Raw genomic sequence first — 19832 nt, forward strand, 5'->3', positions numbered from 1 at the left:
CCATTATCAAGTCATTTCCATCACCCCAATTAAGTTAATTATGCATTAACTCCCCATTGCCTATCTCCACCCTAGCCTCTGGTAACCTGTATTCTAGTTTCTGACCGTATGAACTGCTTATTCCAATAATCCATAGCAGGGAGATGATTCAGTATGTGTTCTTTTGTGTCTGGCTTGTTTTACTCATCATGGTGTCGTAAGGTTCACTCATGTTAGTTAAGCCTCTAAATCAGCCCTATCAAACTAAAAAATCTACATGCTGCATTCAAGACACCAATTACATTTCATCTGTGTAAACTCTCTAGGAATTTAAATTTATTAAAAGGAAATTCTACATGTAAGTCAAGAGTAACTGTCCGATTCCTTAATTTATTCCACAATATTTGATCATTGATACAGTAGTTTGAACTTGTAGGTGACTGACTTTTCTTTTGTGTACTAGAGCTGTTAGTTTTACTAATCATATATCCTTGCTGTATCCTGGGGTCTACATCTAGTCTTGCCACCCCTGGTCAAAGGTACGTGACTTTCCGGACACCAACCGTCGGACGCACTCTGAGATTACTCGTGATTACTTGAGTCTAACAATTCAGGGGGCATGGTGGTTATTTCGCATCCATTCATCATTACCATTTGATTCCGTGCCAGCAGGATGTCCGGGTTCTTGGCACTGGCACCGCCGAAGCTGGCACCAGGATCGTGGCCTCTCCAAGTCAACGTCCCGCACCGAGAAGCGGACGACGCCCCGCTGGTCTCAGGGACAACCTCACCGACACGAGCAGGCGGAGGAAGCGTCCAGCCGCGGTCTCACGCCCTGTGTGCGCCAGGCCTCTCGCCGCGGTGCCCCCGCCCCCAGCAGCAGGGCGGGGCGCGCGCTAGCGCGAGGGGGTTGCGCGGCGGCCTGGCGCGAGCGCGCCGTGAGGGCGGTACGCGCGCGGGGGCGGAGAGGGGGGGGATACGCGAGCGCGCGACGTGAGCGAGCGACGGCTGCTGCGGCCTGTGGCGCGGTCGCCCCGCCGAGGCCAGCGGGTCGAGAGGAGTGCGGCTGCCGCTGCTCGGGCGCGCGTGGCGGGCCCGCTCTGTCGCCCACCCGCCACCGTTTTCTTGTCCGCCGGCCGCACGCGTCCCGTTATGTCGCTGAGACAACGTCTGGCTCGGCTAGCTGGCCGCCTGCAGGAACCGCAGAAAGTGGCCAGTTTCCAGCGGCTGTGCGGGGTGGAAGCGCTGCGGAGTCCCTCCGCCGCGGTCCCCGCCGGCCCTAGGGAGGATGAGGTAGCGGCGGAGGTGCCCTTACCCGGCGATCCCCGGCGGCGAGGGCGGCAGCCCGGGCCGTCCGGGGACCCCCAGCCTCCCGGGGGCGACCGCAATCAGTGCCTGGTCAAGCCAGGCAGCGACGGCGCCCCCAACGGCGTGCGGAACGGGCTGGCGGCCGAGCTGGGCCCAGCCCAGCCGCGGGTCGCCAGCGCTCTGCGCCGCAACTCGCTGACCGGAGAGGTAGGCGAGCTGGCTGGCGTCAGCAACTGGCCTCTCTACTACCTGTTCAGCTTCGGCACCGAACTGGGCAACGAACTCTTTTACATCACTTTCTTCCCCTTCTGGTTCTGGAACCTGGACGCCCTCGTGGGCCGGAGGCTCGTGATCATCTGGGTGTTGGTTATGTACCTGGGCCAGTGCACCAAGGACATCATCCGCTGGCCGCGACCCGCTTCGCCGCCCGTGGTCAAGTTGGAGGTCTTCTACAACTCCGAGTACAGCATGCCCTCCACCCATGCCATGTCCGGCACCGCCATCCCCATTGCCATGATCCTCCTAACTTACGGCCGCTGGCAGGTAAGGTTTCCTGTTTTCACCCCTCTCGGCCTGTGCGAGGAGACGCCCACGTGAAGGCTGGGCTAACAAACTCGGAGTTCCCCTTGCTCTCTACAGTATTTCTCATTTGGCCGTTCCCATCCCAAACCTTTCTTTCCACAGATTTCCACGGTGCCCACAAACAGGCCCTTTCTAGGTTTCAAAAAATTAAACGTCCAGGGAAAACCTGTCAGACGGTATTTCAGCTGTCAAACTATATTTTAGTAGCAGTGCCTATCTTAGAACCCAAAGGAAACAAGTTTTGTAGAATAATGTTTAATCATTGGTCTTTGGTTGACTTTTAAACTTTTAATTCCTGTGATGCACAGTGGAATTGAATTTTCCCTATAATTAATCTTTAAATCTCTCGGACATTGTGACTCTACTGCCATCCCCAACATTGATTCAGCATCAGATGCAGGTTACGTCGTTAGCTTTACTGTGAGTCAGTGTTTACCAAATCTTCGTTTATTCCAAAACGATCTTGTTAGTTCCAGGCCATGAAGCAAATAATTTTAAATGAAAGCCACCGGTTCGGAAGTTAATGGAGCACATTCTACCCTAGTAACAAACACTCTGGGTCCTCCTCTTTCAGGAGTGGTTTTGCTAGTTGCTAATTTGCTGGAAGACAAAGTTTATCTTTTATCTGTAGTATCAATTGCTGACCTACTCTAGAATTCTTGCATTGACTGGAAAAAATGCATGAGTTTAAAGTTATTCTTAAAGATAAGGTTCTTGATCAGATTAGTAAGTTTTGTAAATATGGCAAGTATGACAGCAGGGTCATTCTGACACTCACATTCAGGGATGAGTTATTAAGAGTGGTTTATGTTTTGATTACTTCTTTTGGCCTCTTTTTTTTTTTTTTAGTTTTCCATGGTCCATAAGTATTACTTGGGTTTAAAACTAATTCACTTCCATACAGAAGCAAAATTTATTCTTAAACTGCCTTTTTTGCTATATCTGCCTTTAAATTGTAAAGAGATTTATTGATCCTGCAAACCAGCCCCTTAACAAAGTTATAGAGAATCTTTCTTAGGAATCATACCTTTTTTTTTCCTTCACTGTACAAAATCATCTTATGTTCAGAAATTCACTTTTGATGTAAAACTACGTTATGATAAGCTTCCTTATCCTAGATTAAATTTCTGTATAGATAAAATCTTTGTTCCCATGGGTACTTCTGTAGAGTACATTTATCTTATTGTAAAATGGAAAATATGTAATGCACATAGTAAGACTGTCAGAATTACTAGGGAAGAAGAGTACCATAAAAAGTGTTTCAGAGGACTGTACAGTGATATTGAGATTGTAAAGTAGTGTCACCTATTTTGCATGATAAATAATATCTTGATATTTTTAGTTAAATTTAAACATTTCAGAATTTAAGATTGTCAATGAATTACATTTGGCATGACAATTACTGATTAATATCTTATTTTCATGATACACTCAGGATTCTGTAACTATATGGTCTTTTATAACTAACTCCTCCTCAGTGTTTCATGCTGTTATTAGCAGTCCAAGTAAGGGAAAATAGTTATTTTTGCTCTTATTCAAAGTGCATGCTAACCAGGAAGTCTGAAAACAGTACTGCTGAATTGTTTACCAGATACAGCTATCAATATTTTAACATTTTGGGTTATTTGAATTATCAGAATAAGCTTAAATTATAGTGTTTTTTTTTAAATAACCTAATGTATTTAATTCAAAGTTTGGGGAATTTGTATATCATACAATTTTAGAATTTGGGCTAGATAGGACTTTAGAAATCATCTAGCCTTGAACTTTCATTTTATAGATGTGGAAACTGACCAATTACATTAGAATTAACTTGTAAAAGTAGCTTAAATTTCTTATTTTACATTTTATCCATAAAAACATATACATTTCAATCATTATTTTTTTCGTTAGATGTTTTAAAGACTTCCTTAGATGAAAGTTTTATCTTTATATTTGACTACAAAAATCCAGTACATGAACCAAACTAACTTTTATACCTTTTTTTTTTTGTCCTCATCATTAATTGAAAACAAAAGTACCTTCCTCTCCTTGAGTCATTTTAGTGCTCTTCTCTGTCAGTTAGTTTGTGTATTTATGAAGAGGGGTCCTTGTATTTCCAGGGTGGGTAATGAAAAAACTTTTAGAAACTAGGGTAAGAATGAAAACAATGAAGACCTGGTGTTTTTGTAAGTAACAGCCGTTTGGGTGAACGTTCTGTCCCTTGGCTGTGTTTCTACTGCTTATTCTGGACAGGCATAGTTACTTCTTTGTGCTAAGGTTGCTGTAACATCTCTCAAAACTTGAGTTATCTCACATCCCATCTGTTTGGCTTGCAATAACTGCTTTACTCCCCACAACTTCATGCTTCTGCCCTACTTGAAATTTGCTCAAGAGACGCCTTTTTAAATTAACTCTTTGTGTTTTCAGTATTCCTCAGTTCTTAAAACAACAGGGTAGCAAAATTTTATCTGGGGACTTGTTAAAAGTAGCATTTCTGCACCTTACTCCCAGAGTTTTTCTGATCCGTTAGATAAGTGAGGGCATTGTATTTTACTGAAGTATTTCCCCCCAAGGATTTAAAATAAGAAATATACCTTTTTCAACCCCTTCCAGTAAAATTAAATCTCGATCCAGAGGTTCTATTTTATATTTGTCCAAGATTGCTGTCTTAGTTCTTTTCCAGTTCCAATCTTCGAGTCTTTTTAAGGTATGTTAGGATACAAAAGGGAGATTGGAACAGTACAGCTCCAAGAAGTTATTTGATATTGGAAAAATTTAAAGTTATTATGGTGAATATAAGATAGAAAATATTATGGCATTTCTCAAGGGATTAAATAACTTGAGATCTTTTGGCTAGGGTAGTGTTCATTGTTCTTATATTATGAGATTTTTTTGTAGCCTGAATGGAAAAAAATTAAGAAACAAGGGGCATAAATATTAAAAACAGTCTTTGAAGAATAATATAAAATAAAAAATAAAGCACTACTTTTGTAATTATATTTGCATGTTCTTTCCAGAAATAAAAATTCTTTATTTTAAAATAATATGACATATAATCAATTCTAATATCCTTAATTTAATGATTAAGGAGATATTAGACAAATTTCATTTTTTAAAAAATGATTTCTAGAATTAACCATACTCATTCCCAACTTGTCCACATACTTTCACTGCTTTTTATAATAATAATAATATAGTAATAGTCATCATCCTTATTAATAAATTTATTAAGCTCTTGCTATGGTTCAGATATTGTTCAGATCTGTACCTATTGCCTCATTTAGTTGACTATAACACCTCCGTGTTTGGTCTTACCATTAATACCAGTTTACAGATGAGGAAACTGAGGTACAGGGAGGTTAAATAACTTACTCTGTAAGTGACAGAAGCTGGATTTAAGTTCCTGGACTGACTCAGGAACTTAATAGAGAAAACTTCTCAAATCACTCTTTGTGTGTGATATTTAAAGAATCTTTGCAACAGTATGTACAAAACGGAAGATTATGATTGTATGTTAAGGTACAATCATATTTATAATGTGATTAAATACATATATACTTATGAATATGATTAAATACATAAATATATATAAGTATATATACATAAATAAGTGTATATGTATATATATTCTTATATATATACTTTGAGAAAATGAAACAGTTGTGTGTGTGCATATATATATGCAATATCCACAAATACTTGTGTTTTGGACTGATAATAAGATGTTGGATGAAAATCAAATGCTGATTTGATTAAACTTCCTTTTTCTCTATCTTCTAAATATATATATAAATGGATTATAAAATTCAGTAAATATAGTAACAGCTTTGGAAAAGCACATAAGATAAATCTATTAAAATAAAGAGTAAAAGGAAGATAACTGTGAGGTCATGAAAATGTTAAAGGAAGAAAGACAAAAATAAGTGTTACAAAAATAGGTTAAAAAATGGTAAAGACCAGAAGAGGCTTCAAGAGCCAAGGGAAGAAGTTGATTGTGGTAATTCTTAGAAGAAACACAGTTTTTTAAAAAATTGAATAGGATTGTACTTGATTTATTTTTTACCTAGCAAGATAATTTGAAGTGGACATTTTCCTGATTTTATTACTGCCTATTACTAATTCTTTTTGTTAAGCAGTTTTATTGAGATATATTCATATACCATACAATCTATCCAAAGTGTACAATTGGTGTCTTTCAGAATAATCACAGTGTTGTGCATTCATCACCACAATCAATTTTAGAACATTTTCATTATTCCAAAAAGAAAAACCCCATACCCCTTTAGTAATTATCTCTCATTCCCTCTATCGGTCCCTAGCCCTGAATAACCACTAATCTAATTCTGTCTCTATAGGTTTATTTATAGTTACCTTTCATACAACTGGAATCCGTACTATATGTAGTACTTTGTGTCTGACTTCTTTCACTTAGCATAATGTTTTTTTTTTTTTTAAAGATTTATTTATTTATTTAATTTCCCCCCCTCCCCTGGTTGTCTGTTCTTGGTGTCTATTTGCTGCGTCTTGTTTCTTTGTCCGCTTAGTGTGGGCGGCACCATTCCTGGGCAGGCTGCTCTTTCTTTTCGCGCTGGGCAGCTTTCCTCATGGGCGCACTCCTTGCGCGTGGGGCTCCCCCACGCGGGGGACACCCCTGCGTGGCAGGGCACTCCTTGCGCGCATCAGCGCTGCGCATGGGCCAGCTCCACATGGGTCAAGGAAGCCCGGGGTTTGAACCACGGACCTCCCATATGGTAGACGGATGCCCTAACCACTGGGCCAAAGTCCGTTTCCCTAGCATAATGTTTTTTAAACTATTGTTAATTTTTTAAATTAAGAAGTTGTGGATTTACATAAAAGTCATTAAAAATATAACATTCTCATATAACCTACTATTGTTGACACTTTGCATTGGTGTGGTACCTTTCTTACAACTGATGAATATTAAAATAGTATGTTAACTATACTCCATAGTTTACATTAGGTGTAATTTCTCCCATATACCACCCTGTTAATAACACCTTGTAATAGTGATGTACATTTGTTATAGTTCATGAAAGAACATTCTTATATTTGTAATATTCATCAGTTATCATCCACCATAGGATTTACTATGTTATACAACCCCATATTTTATCCTCTATCTTTCCTTCAATTTATGCACATGATCCAAAATTTCTACCTTTGTGCTACCATCACCTCTGTCCATTTACAAACATTTACAATCAACCTAAATAGGAATTCTGCACAGATTAAGCATCAGTTCCCCATTCTCTACCTCCATTCTATCTCCTGGTAACCTGTATTCTAGATTCTAACTTTATGGGTTTGCTTCATGTATTTACTTTTTATTATTCAGATCATACAATATTTGTCCTTTTGTTTCTGGCTTCTTTTATTCAACATAATGTTCTCCAGGTTCATCCATGTTGTTGCATGCTTCAGAACTTCATTCTTACAGCTGAATAATATTCCATTGTATGGATATACAACTTTCGTTTATCCATTCAGTGGTTGTTGGACACTTGGTTTGCTTGGCAATTGTGAATAATGCTGCTATGAATATCGTCATGTGCAAATGTCAGTTTACATCCCTGCTTTCATTTGTTCTGGATATATGCCTAGTAGTGGGATTGCCGGACCATATGGCAATTTAATCATAGCTTCCTGAGAAACGCTAACCTGTCTTCAAGCACAGCTGCTGCATCATTTTATGTTTTGACCAACTGTGAATGAATGTTCCTCTTTTTTCGCATCCTTTCCAACACTTGTAGTTTTCTCTTTTTTAAATATGCCCATTCTGTAGGTGTGAAATGATATCTCATTGTGATTTTGATTTGCATTTACCTAGTAGATAATGACACTGAGCATCTTTTCATGAGCTTTTTAGCCATTTGTATTCTGTCTTTGGAAAAACGTCTATTCAAGTCTTTTGCCTGTTTTTAAGTTGGGTTGATTGGCTTTTTATTGAGTTACATGATTTCCATATATGTTTTGCATATTAAACCCTTATTGGATATGGGGTTTCCAAATATTTTCTACCATTGCATAGGCTGCCTTTTCACTTTCTTGGTAAGTCCTTTGAAACTCAGAAGCATTTAATTTTGAGGAGGTCCCATTTATCTATTTTTTTTTCTCTTTCTTTCACTGCTTGTGCTTTGGATATGCAGTCTGAGAAACTATTGCATACCACAAGATCTCGAGAATGCTTTCCTACATTTTCTTCTAGGAGTCTTTTGGTCCCAGGCCTTATATTTAGGTTTTTGATCCATGTTCAGTTAATTTTTTGTAAGGTTTAAGATAGGAGTTCTCTGTTATTCTTTTGGATATGGATATCCAGGTTTTCCAGCACCATTTGTTGAAGAAATTCTGTCCCTGTTAGTTGGCCTTGGCAGCTTTGTCAAGGCTGTGAGATTCTATTTCTGAACTCTAAATTGGATTCCATTGGTTAATATATCTCTATTTATGTGAATACCGTGCTGTTCTGACCACTATAGGTTGGTAATATGCTTTAAGGTCAGGAAGTGTGAGTCCTGTAACCTCCTTTTTCAGGGTATTTTTGGCTATTAAGGGGCCCTTACCCTTAAATAAATTTGATAATTAGCTTTTCCATTTTTGCAGAGCCGTTGGTAATTTGATTGAGATTGCATTGAATGTGTAAATCAATTTGGGTAGAATTGACATCTTAATGAAATTCAGTCTTCCAGTCCATGGACCCCTTGTTAAGAACTGCTGAGCTAGACTCTCCAGCACAATCTTGAGTAACAGTGGTGACAGTGGGCCTCCTTGTCTTGTTCCAGGTCTTAGAGGGAAAGCTTTCAGTCTTTTACCATTGAATATGATATAGCTGTGTGTTTTCATATAGTCCCTTAATCATGCTGAGGAAGTTTCCTTCTATTCCTGTCTGTTAAAGTGTTTTTAACAAGAAAGGGTGCTAGATTTTGTCAAATGCCTTTTCTTTGTCAATCGAAATGGTCATGTGTTTTTTTCCCCTTCAATTTGTTAAAATGTGGTGTTTTACATTAATTGGTTTTCTTGTGTTGAACCAGCCTTGCATGCATGGGATAAAACCAACTTGATCATGGTGTATAATTCTTTTAATGTGTTATTGGACTTGATTTGCAAATATTTTGTTGAGGATTTTTGCATCTATATTAGTAAAAGAAATTGATCTGTAATTTTCTTTGCTAGTAGTATCTTAATCTGAGTTTGGTATTAGGATAATGTTGGCTTCATAGAATGAGTTAGGTAGTGTTCCCTCCTCTTCAATTTTTTGGAAGAATTTGAGCAGGATTAGTATTAATTTTCCTGGAGAGATGGGTAAAATTCACGTATTAAGCCCTCTGGTCCTGGGCTTTTCTTTGTTGGTAGGTTTTTGATGACTGATTCAATCTCCTTACTAGAAAATGGCCTGTTGAGGTCTTCTATTTCTTCCAAAGTCAGTGTAGGTTGTTAGTGTGTTTCTAGGAATTTTCCATTTCATCTTAGTTTTCTAATTTGTTGGCATATAGTTGTTCATAGTATCCTGTTAATTTCTGTGGGACAGTAGTGAAGTCCCCTCTCTCATTTCTGATTTTATTTGTATCTTCTCTATTTTTTTTCTTTGTCAGTCTAAGAATTTGTCAATTTTATTAATCTCTTTGAAGAACCATTTTTTGGTTTTGTTTATTCTGTTGTATTTTTTAAATTCTCAATTTCATTTAATTTTGCTGTAATCTTTGTTATTTCTTTTTTTCTGCTTGCTTTGGAATTAGTTTGCTGTTCTTTTTCTAATTCCTCCAGTTGTGCAGTTAGATTTTTGATCTTAGATCTTACTTCTTTTTTAATGTAGGCTTTTAGGGCTATAATTCCCCTCTCAGCACTGCCTTTGCTGCATCCCATAAGTTTTTTTTTTTTTTTTTTTTTTTAAGATTTATTTTTATTTATTTAATTCCCCTCCCCTCCCCCCGTTGTCTGTTTTCTGTGTCTTTTTGCTGCGTCTTGTTTCTTTGTCCGCTTCTGTTGTCATCAGCGGCAGGGGAAGTGTGGGCGGCGCCATTCCTTGGCAAGCTGCTCCCTCCTTCGCGCTGGGCGGCTCTCCTTATGGGTGCACTCCTTGTGCGTGGGGCTCCCCTACGCGGGGGACACCCCTGTGTAGCACGGCACTCCTTGCGCGCATCAGCACTGTGCATGGGCCAGCTCCACACGGGTCAAGGAGGCCCGGGGCTTGAACCACGGACCTCCCATGTGGTAGACGGACGCCCTAACCACTGGGCCAAAGTCCATTTCCCCCATAAGTTTTTATATATCGAGTTCTCATTTGCATTCATCTTGAGTTATTTATTGATTTCTCTTGCAATTTTTTTCTTTGACCCACTGGTTGTTTAAGAGTTTGTTGTTTAACTTCCATGTATTTGTGAATTTTCCAGTTCTCCCCCTGTTATTGATTTCCAGCTTTATTCCATTATGGTCAGAAAAAGTGCTCTGTATGATTTCAGTCTTTTAAAATGTATTAAGACTTGTTTTGTGAGCCAGCATGTGGTCTATGCTAGAGAGTGATCCATGAGTATTTAAGAAGAATATATATCTTACTTTTGGGGGTGCAACATTCTGTATATATCTGTTAGGTCTAGTTCAGTTATCATAATATTAAAATTCTATATTTCCTTACTGATGCTCTGTCGAGATGTTCTTCTATTGATGAGAGTGGTGTATTGAAGTTTCCAAATGTTATTGTAGAGATGTGTATTTCATCTTTCAGTTTTTCCAGTGTTTGCCTCATGTATTTTGGGTTACCCTGGTTATGTGCATAAATATTTATGATTGTTTTTTCTTCTTGATTAGTTGCCTCCTTTATTAATATATAGTGTCTTTGACTCTTACAGCAGTTTGCATTTAAAGTCTAATTTTATGGCAGTGGACTTGGCCCCGTGGTTAGGGCACCTGTCTACCACATGGGAGGTCCGCGGTTCAAACCCCGGGCCTCCTTGACCCATGTGGAGCTGGCCCATGCGCAGTGCTAATGCGTGCAAGCAGTGCCCTGCCACGCAGGGGTGTCCCCCATGTAGGGGAGCCCCACGTGCAAATAAGAGCCGCCCAGCACGAAAGAAAGTGCAGCCTGCCCAGGAATGGTGCCGCGCACACAGAGAGCTGACACAGCAAGATGACGCAACAAAAGGAAACAGATTCCTGTGCCGCTGACAACAACAGAAGCGGACAAAGAAGAAGCTGCAAATAGACACAGAGAATCTTTAAAATAAATAAATAAAAAATAAAGTCTAATATTAGTAATATTAGTATAGCTACCGCAGTTCTTTTTGGTTACATGGAATATCTTTTCCAGCCCTCTACTTTCAGCCTATTTGTGTCTTTGTGTCTAAGGTGAGTCTCTTTTAGACAGTCTATGGATAGATTATATATTTTTCTATCCATTTTGCCAGATCATCTTTTGATTGGGGAGTTTAATCCATTAACATTCAGTCTTATAACTGTAAAGGCACTACTTACTTCAACCATTTTTCCTTTGGCTTTTATATGCCATGTATTATCTTGGTCTCTTTTTTTTAACCCTTTTAGTTACCTTTACTGCTAATCTTCATTTCTATACTCTCCTCTAAATCTCTTTCTCCTGTCATTTCCTTTTAGCCTGAACACCCTTTAATATTTCTTTTTTTTTTTTTTTAAAGATTTATTTTTATTTATTTAATTCCCCTCCCCTCCCCCGGTTGTCTGTTTTCTGTGTCTTTTTGCTGCGTCTTGTTTCTTTGTCCGCTTCTGTTGTCGTCAGCGGCACAGGACATGTGGGCGGCGCCATTCCTCGGCAGGCTGCTCCCTCCTTCACGCTGGGCGGCTCTCCTTATGGGTGCACTCCTTGTGCGTGGGGCTCCCCTACGCAGGGGACATCCCTGTGTGGCACCGCACTCCTTGCGCGCATCAGCACTGTGCATGGGCCAGCTCCACACGGGTCAAGGAGGCCTGGGGCTTGAACCGCGGGCCTCCCATGTGGTAGACGGATGCCCTAACCACTGGGCCAAAGTCCGTTTCCCCCTTTAATATTTCTTATAGGGCAAGTCTCTTTTTGACAAAGTCTTCCAGTTTGTTTATCTGTCAATATTTAAAGCTCCTAAATTTTTTTGTCTTTATTTTTTTAATGTTACATTAAAAAAATATTAGGTCCCCTTATACCCCCCACCCCCCTAAAACTCCTAATTTTTGAAGGATAGTTTTGCCAGGCAAATTTTTGGCTGGCAGTTTTTCTCTCTCTCTTTCTTTTTTTTTAGTATCTTAAATATACCACTATCTTCTAATGAGAAATCACCACTTGGTTGTATTGTAGAACCCTTGTATGTGATGAATCACTTTTCTCTTTCTGCTTTCAGAATTCTCTCTTTATCTTTGGCATTTGAAGTTCTGATTAGTATGTGTCTTGGAGAAGGTATATTTATTCTGTTTGGAGTATGTCATGCTTCTTGGATATGTATATTCATGTCTTTTTTAAGTTTAGACATTTTTGACTATTATTTCCTCAAATATTATTCCTGCCCCTTTTCCCTTCTCTTCTCCTTCTGGGACACCCATGATGTGTATGTTTGTGTACTTCATGCTATATTTCAATTTCCTGAGAATTTGCTCAATTTTTTCCATTCTTTTATCTATCTTTATTCTTCTGTCTGTATAATTTCTGATGTCCTATCTTCTAGTTTGCTGATTCTTTCTTATGCCTGTTCAAAACTGCTGTTGTTCGCCTTTAGTGTATTTTTAATCTCTTCTATGTTGTCTTTCAGTCCCTTAAGTTCTGTTGTTTTTCTTTGCATGCTTCCAAATTCTTCTTCATGGTCACTCAGTGTCTCCTTAATATCCTATATATGTTTAGCCATATTTTCCTTCTTCTCGAATTGAGTTAGGAGATATTTTTGAACATATATGATTAATTGTTCCAAATTCGTGTCTCCTGCAGCTTTGTAAATTGTTCCTTTGGTTGGGCCATATCTTCCTATTTCTCAGTATGTATTTTTTTTTCCCTGATGTTCTAGGCATCTTATTATCTTGATGAATTTACTCTGATAATTTCTTTCTCTTGCCCAGGGTTTGATTGGTGATTGGCTTTGTGTTAAGGCTCTTCTTTGACCCTTGGTTCAACTTATTCTAGATCTTTACATTTGCCCATATTTAGCTCATCAAAACAAAGTCAAGGACCCATGAAGGAAGCACAGACCAGTTCCAAATGGCCCTGGGGAGAGGGAAATATGCCAAAAAAATCTTTTTGACAGCTCCCTGAAGCTACACTTTCCTGACCTGCCCAGCAGATGGTGCTCTTTGGCAAATTGTTTCCCACAGCACTAAGGAGGGAATGTGGTTTTTCACCTTCCACTGTCTCCCTTCTAACCAGGGTTGAAACAGTGGACACGAGGATTCCTAGAACCACAGTTCAGAGTCAGTACCCAGGCATACATATTCACCCATCAGAAGACACACTCAGCCCTCATCCATGTCGCCCTCCCTATTCCCTGGGAGGAAGGCCTCCATGTCCCTCTTCTTCAGCTGCCAGTCACACAGACCATGCCTGAATCATCTTGACCCAAGGGTGGGGGGTGGGTGCTGGCCTTTGCCATGGAGCACTTCAATCATCTTTCCCTCTGCAGCTTCTCAGTCTCACCATCTCGCCCTTTCCTGAATGCTGTATAGTGCTCCCCTGACCTCTAGAGCCCCAGTATTGCTGTTTTAGACAATTTCTCCTATCCACTAGCTGTTTTTGGGAGAGAAGTGTGTCCTGTAGATGCCTACTCTGCCATATTCCCCAGAAGTTCCTCTAATTACTAAATCTTGATTTAAAATTAATTGCATTTATTTACTTGAATAAGTACTATATATACATGGTACAAAATTCAAAATTTCCATAAAAATATGAAGAGGAGAGTATTTTTTCCTCATTCTCTGTAACACAGCTATTCAGGTCTTTTCCCTAGAAGGGATCTTGTTTGCCCTCCCAGAGATAGCTTTAACTTTTGTAGACATATATTTATATACTTTATTTTTCATAGAAATGATAATGTATTATACCATTCAGTACCTTTCTTTTCTTTCTTAGAAATATATTGTGGAGATTTCCCTTTCCTTTGAGCCAATAATTACTGAATATAAATTATGCATTTGTTTTAAATGCCTTATAGGACTTAACTCTTTTAATCCACATACTATCCTATGAGTGTTATTAGTAGTTTACCAAAGAAAAAACTGAGGCAAAGTGAGGTTAGGTTAAGCAACCTGTCCAGAATCACAGCAAATACATGATAGAGCCTGGATTCAGAGTCCACAGTTCTAACCATTAAACATGGACTCTCCCTCCAGAGTTTGGATTCAAACCCAAGCATTTTGGCTCCAAAGTGGTACTATACTACCGTATTATATTGCTTCTCCTTATTAGCACATTCTATATTATATAGAGTGAGAATTATATATTTTTTCACATTTTCATGATGTTCTAATATATTAATGTAGCATGGTTTATTTAATAAGTTGACTATTCTAGGACCCTAGGTTTCCAATTTTTTCCTAATACTACAATTACATAGTAACTGTTATATACAGTTGATAGTTGATCCTAGTTTTTTGCAGTAGTTTTATTTTATAAAGTCACTACTAATACTGAATTATTGCCCCTGGGGAAAATACAGGGTTAGGTTCCTGTTAGCCTTGGATCAACCCTGTCAATACATAACCTTATATTACATGTGTTTCTCTTTTAAGACACTTTTTATCATTTGTTTCCTCCTTAAATTCATACAATAATTCCCTAAGAAGTTCTCACTAGTCTTTTAGAGACTACCCCCATTTAACCCCATCTAGAAATAGCATTATTGCTTTCAGAACATTTTAGAGCAAATGTTCTTTATTATCTTTTTTTTTTTAAAGATACATAGATCACACAAAGTGTTATACTGAAAAATATAAGAGGTTCTCATATACCCCCATTCCTCCCACATCAACAACCTCTTTTATCAGTGTGGCACATTCATTGCATTTGATGAATACTTTTTGGAACATTGCTAGAGCAACATTTTTAAACAGAGCCTCTGAAAATAAATTTAAGCAAATTTAATGAAAATATCATTGAGAAACAGTTGGAACTCATTAAATAAGATGGTGATTCATTGATATTGAACTCATGACCACTGTAACTCATGTTTGGAAAAAAAAAACATGTATTTTCTCAGTAGGGTACATCACAGTCTTTTTTTTTTTTTAAGAATGCAAATTCTTTTACAGTTCTATAATATAGAAAGTCTGGCTTGGTTCACTCTGAGCTAATATCTATGTGTTCTCAGGGTTATGTTCCTTTCTAGAGGCTTTGAGGAAAATCTCTTTCCTTGCCAGCTTCTAGAAAACACCCTCCTTGGCTCATGGCCCCCTTCCTCCATTTTTAAGCCAGCAATGTTATAGCTCTCTAATCATTCTTCCTTAGTCACATCTTTCTCTTTCTTCTTCTCCTCCCTCTTCAATGTTTAAGGATGGGTCTGATCACATTGGACTTCTTGGACCGTAGAAGCTAATCTGCTGATTAGCTTTTTTTTTTTTTTAATTTTATTGGTATAAAGCATAATTCTATCCAAAGAATACAATCTGTGGTAATCACGTTTGTGCATTCTTCACTGCAATCATTCCCAGAGCACTTTCATTATTCCAGTAATAGTAATAAGCAAAAAATAAACAAAAAAACCTCATCACCTTTCAATCTCTCTGTGCCTCACCTGGAGTACATAGCTGCTATTCTTTTTCCTTCTGTCTAGCATATTTGTATTTATATTTTGTAAAAACAGTAATATATGCAATGTCACCCATATTTGTGTTTTACATGAAGTTTTACTATCTTATATATTCCCATGTTACCATTTTTGGCTTTCCTACTTGTAATATACATGACTGTAGCAGTTTGGTATTGTTTATGAATTCCAAAAATAGATATTAGATTCAGAAGTTTCACTTTTACTTATTAGATTATGATTAAGGCTTTGATTGGGCCCTGTCAGTAAGATGTTGAGTCACCAACCCTTGGGCAGCGACTCATAGAGAAAAGGACAAGGTTGAGGAGTTAGCTGGATATTTTTTCTGAATTCCAAAAGTAGATATTGGATTGTTTGTGAACTGGTCTGTTCCTCTGGGTGTATTAGATTGTATTAACTTCAGAGGTTTCACTTTTACTTGAGTAAATTATGATTAGGGCTTTGATTGGACCAAATCAGTAGGATGTTGAGTTCCTGCCCCCTGGTGGGTGGGGACTTACAGAGAAAACAGCATGGCAGAGCAGAGAGTTTTGGGATGCTGGAGCCCAGGGAAATAAACACACAGGGGAAGAACACAGATGAATAGAGAAGGCTCCAAAGACATGGCAGAGGCTCAGGGAAGAGAGAAACCTGATAGTCTACAGCTGATGTTGTGGAGAGACCAGATCAGCTGAGCCAGGAGAGGAATAAGCCCCAGGAAAGAGATGAGATTCATCCCAACCTACAGCTGATACTGGAAGAAGCAAGTCCCACGGAGCCTTAAGAGGAAGACGGAGGCTGAACCCTTGCAGACATTGGCAGCCATCTTGCTCCAACATGTGGCAACAGACTTTGGTGAGAGAAGTAACTTATGCTTTATGGCCTGGTAACTGTAAGCGTCTACCCCAAATAAATATCCTAATTTTTAAAAGCCAACAGATTTCTGGTATTTTGCAACAGCATGCCTTTTGCTGGCTAATATAATGACCTTAGACTTTCCTTTTCAATTACTATCATGCCCATACAATAGCAGTGCTAGTTACAAACACCATGATATGCTTTTAATCATTTCTGTTCATTTCCAAAGATTTACAAACAACCTTTTTTTTTTAACAATTTTGCACAGATTAACCCTCAGCTTTCCATTTTCTACCCACCTTCTATTTTCTGGTAACCTATATTCTAATTATTAACTCCATGGGTTTACACATATATTTAGTTCCTAATAGTGCAGTCATACAGTGTTTGTTCTTTTGTTTCGCTTCCTTCACTCAACATACTGTCCTTCAGGTTCATGCATGTTGTTATATGCTTCACGACTTCATATCTTCTTACTTTTACGTAATATTCCATCACATCGCAAGTCTTCTTATACGTTGGGACACTAAACAGCACTTCAGCACTCTGCTTCCCATTTTAAACAGTGAAAGGATGAACAAAAAGCACAGAAATAAGGAAAATGTGGCACTAAATGTAACACATAAAGGAGACTTGTTTACAGTATGAGAGCAGAAACAAGAAGACAGAACTTCACCTTGTTTGACCTTGGCTGGAAATGTGTGTCAGGTTACTTACAGTTTTTGCTACTCTGATGTCCATGAATGACTGGAAAAGTTCTGCAAATATTGATTTTAAATAGTTTGAAATTTTAATATGAGGATTATTAATAAATTTTAGCAAGTAGGTGAAATGACAAATACTGAATCCATAAGTAATTAGGACAACTGTATATATTTGAACACATGCTATGTCAAAGAGTATATGCATTTGAAGCTTGACAGATAATACAGAATTGCCCTCCATAAAGATTATCTCAATTTACATTGCTACCAGTAATATCAGAGTACCTAATTTCCTATATTCTCATTAATGTAATCAGGCTATTTGATTTTTTGCCATTCTGGTAGGTGAAAAATAATTTTAACATTGTATTAATTTGGATTTCTTTGATCAATAAGGGTGAATAGCTTTACATAAGTTTATTGATCCGTTATCTCTCCTTTTCTGTGACCTACCTATTTAAAGCTTTTCTCTACTTTTTTCTGTTAGGTTGTTGGTATTTTACTCATGGATTTTTAAAACTATACTTCCTTGTTTTCTTTGTGGTGGTGGTTTTTTTAAGTGGTGTCTCTACCTTCAGGTAATATTATACAGCTTCAAATATAACATAAGAACATGTCTTCCATTTTTCGCCTCTCCTGTTCTTTTTGGTATTATTGTCATATGTTTTCTATCTATGTATATTATAAAACTCATAATGCATTGTTATTATTTTTGTATGGTTATTGCAATATATAAAATGGAATGTGCTAATACAGTTTTGGAGCTGGTATAATTTTTTTCCTGCCTGACAAGTTTCTATTCACATTTTTTGTAGTATATATCTGTTGGCAGTTAATTTTTGTCTTAGCCTTTTTTCTCTGAAAAAATATTTTGCTTTCATTTTTGAAAAATATTTATATGGGATATAGAATTCTAGATTGTCAGAACAGATTTTTTCCCTCCCTCAGTTCTTTAAATATGTTACTCTGTTGTCTTTTGGTTTGCATAGTTTCAGACAAGAAGCCTAATGTAATTCTAATCTGTGATCCTATGTGTGTAATATGTCTTGTTTTTTTCTGGCTGCTTTTAAGCCACTAGTGTTGAACAATTTAAAAATGTTATACCTTGAAGTTATTTTCATTTGTTTGGTGTTCATTGATCTTCTTGGATCTGTGTGTTTATACTTTTCATTCAATTTGGGAAATGTTCAGCATTATTCTAGAGATTATACCAAGTAAAAAGTGTTCTTTTCCTCCACCAAGTTTTAAAGAGAGAAAAAGAGTTTGTTTGCTGAAGCAAAGGAGCACGGTGGCCTCATGTCCCAAAACTGCCTCCTGGAACTGCAGTAATCCTGGTTATTTTATAACATCAGTCTTAGAAGTTTATGCTAATGAGTAATTGGGGTGAAGCTGGCACAGGTTTCTTCATTAATAAGCATTAAGGGACTGAATAGGATGGGTTTGAGAACAAGGTTTTTCTTATGGATATTAAACAGAGGAGGGTGAAGTGTTTATCCTTTTGATAGAAATGTTAATATAAGGGTGTGATCAATCTGGAATAATCATCATAATAGTAGGTCTTACTTTGCACTTCTCTCCCAGAAAAATTGCCAGAGGACAGGCAGAAACTGTCTGGAAAACTGTTGTAGGGCTTAGGATACTAGGGGAAGGCTAGACACCACCCAGAAGAGAGAGGGACAAAGGAAAGGCATCTTGGCTGCCTGAAATCACATGAGTAAAGCTGCAGCAGTAGCTGCTGGCACCCATCCATCCCCAGCTGGAGCAAACAGCAGTGAGTCCTACAGCCCCAGGCAGTCTGCTACAGACTGAGGGTGTTGAAAGAGTCCTCTTCCTCAAGAAAGGGGCAAGTGAGGGATGCAGCCTACAACAAGTTCAGATTTTGGCCAGAAAACTTGGTCTGCTGCGTTGGAGGGGTTGAACACTTTCAGGCCTGATGGGGCTGTGACATTGTTTGCTCTGAGAGCCAGCAGGGAGAGATAAAGATAATTTGCCTTCTCAAACACCCTCCCTGTTGCTCTGGGCTGGTTGCTGAGCACTCAGAAGTGAGAGTACAGCTGGCCAAGGGAGGAAAGCAGATTCTGAGAAAGTTTGTTGGGGAACCTTGGCCTGCCCTGAGGACATTTGCCTCTGCACTGCTTGCCAGAGCTAGGTAATACTGAATGCATTTTCCCTAACGTTTGGGGGAGAGGAATGTTGAAGAGTGCCATCTGCTGGCAGACAAGGAAAATGCATGTAAAGATGGGAACAATAGTAAGAAATAAATAAAAGAGACAGTCTAGTGCTTTTACTGCCCCCCTCTCCCAGGCCCCTGGAAACTGGCCTGAAGCCCATTACAGAGTCTTTAGCCATGGTTTGAGCAGTTAAACAGGGGTAATCAGAAATATCTAGAACAAGTTGAACCAAGAATTAAAGAACAGTAGTAGCACACAGCTACTTAACAGTACAGCCCTGGGCAAGAGAGAGAGAAACTGAACATCAGAGTAATCTCAGCATCAGAATCAGATGCCTAGACATCAGCAAAAAATTACAAGTCATACTAAGAAAAAGGAAGATGACTCAGGCAAAGGAATAAATCAAAGCTCCAGATGGGACAATGGACTTGAAACAACTAATTAATGATGCTCATACAAATCTCCTAAATCAGATCATGGTGTTGAAGGACAATATAGCTAGAGAAATAAGA

At 38.6% G+C, this 19832-nt stretch overlaps 1 protein-coding gene across 1 annotated transcript in view; it reads left to right on the forward strand.

Moving 5' to 3' along the window:
• Positions 1-718: 718 nt before the first annotated feature.
• The window catches only part of SGPP1 (sphingosine-1-phosphate phosphatase 1), a 79579-nt gene continuing 60465 nt past the window's right edge, over positions 719-19832 (forward strand). Inside the window, exon 1 of the mRNA XM_004477260.5 lies at positions 719-1830. Within this exon, the coding sequence (XP_004477317.2) occupies positions 1132-1830 (699 nt within the window). The 5' untranslated portion in view covers positions 719-1131. The remainder of the gene's footprint in view (positions 1831-19832) is intronic.

Source organism: Dasypus novemcinctus, chromosome 3 (genome assembly GCF_030445035.2).
Source record: "Dasypus novemcinctus isolate mDasNov1 chromosome 3, mDasNov1.1.hap2, whole genome shotgun sequence".
Taxonomy (NCBI): domain Eukaryota; kingdom Metazoa; phylum Chordata; class Mammalia; order Cingulata; family Dasypodidae; genus Dasypus; species Dasypus novemcinctus.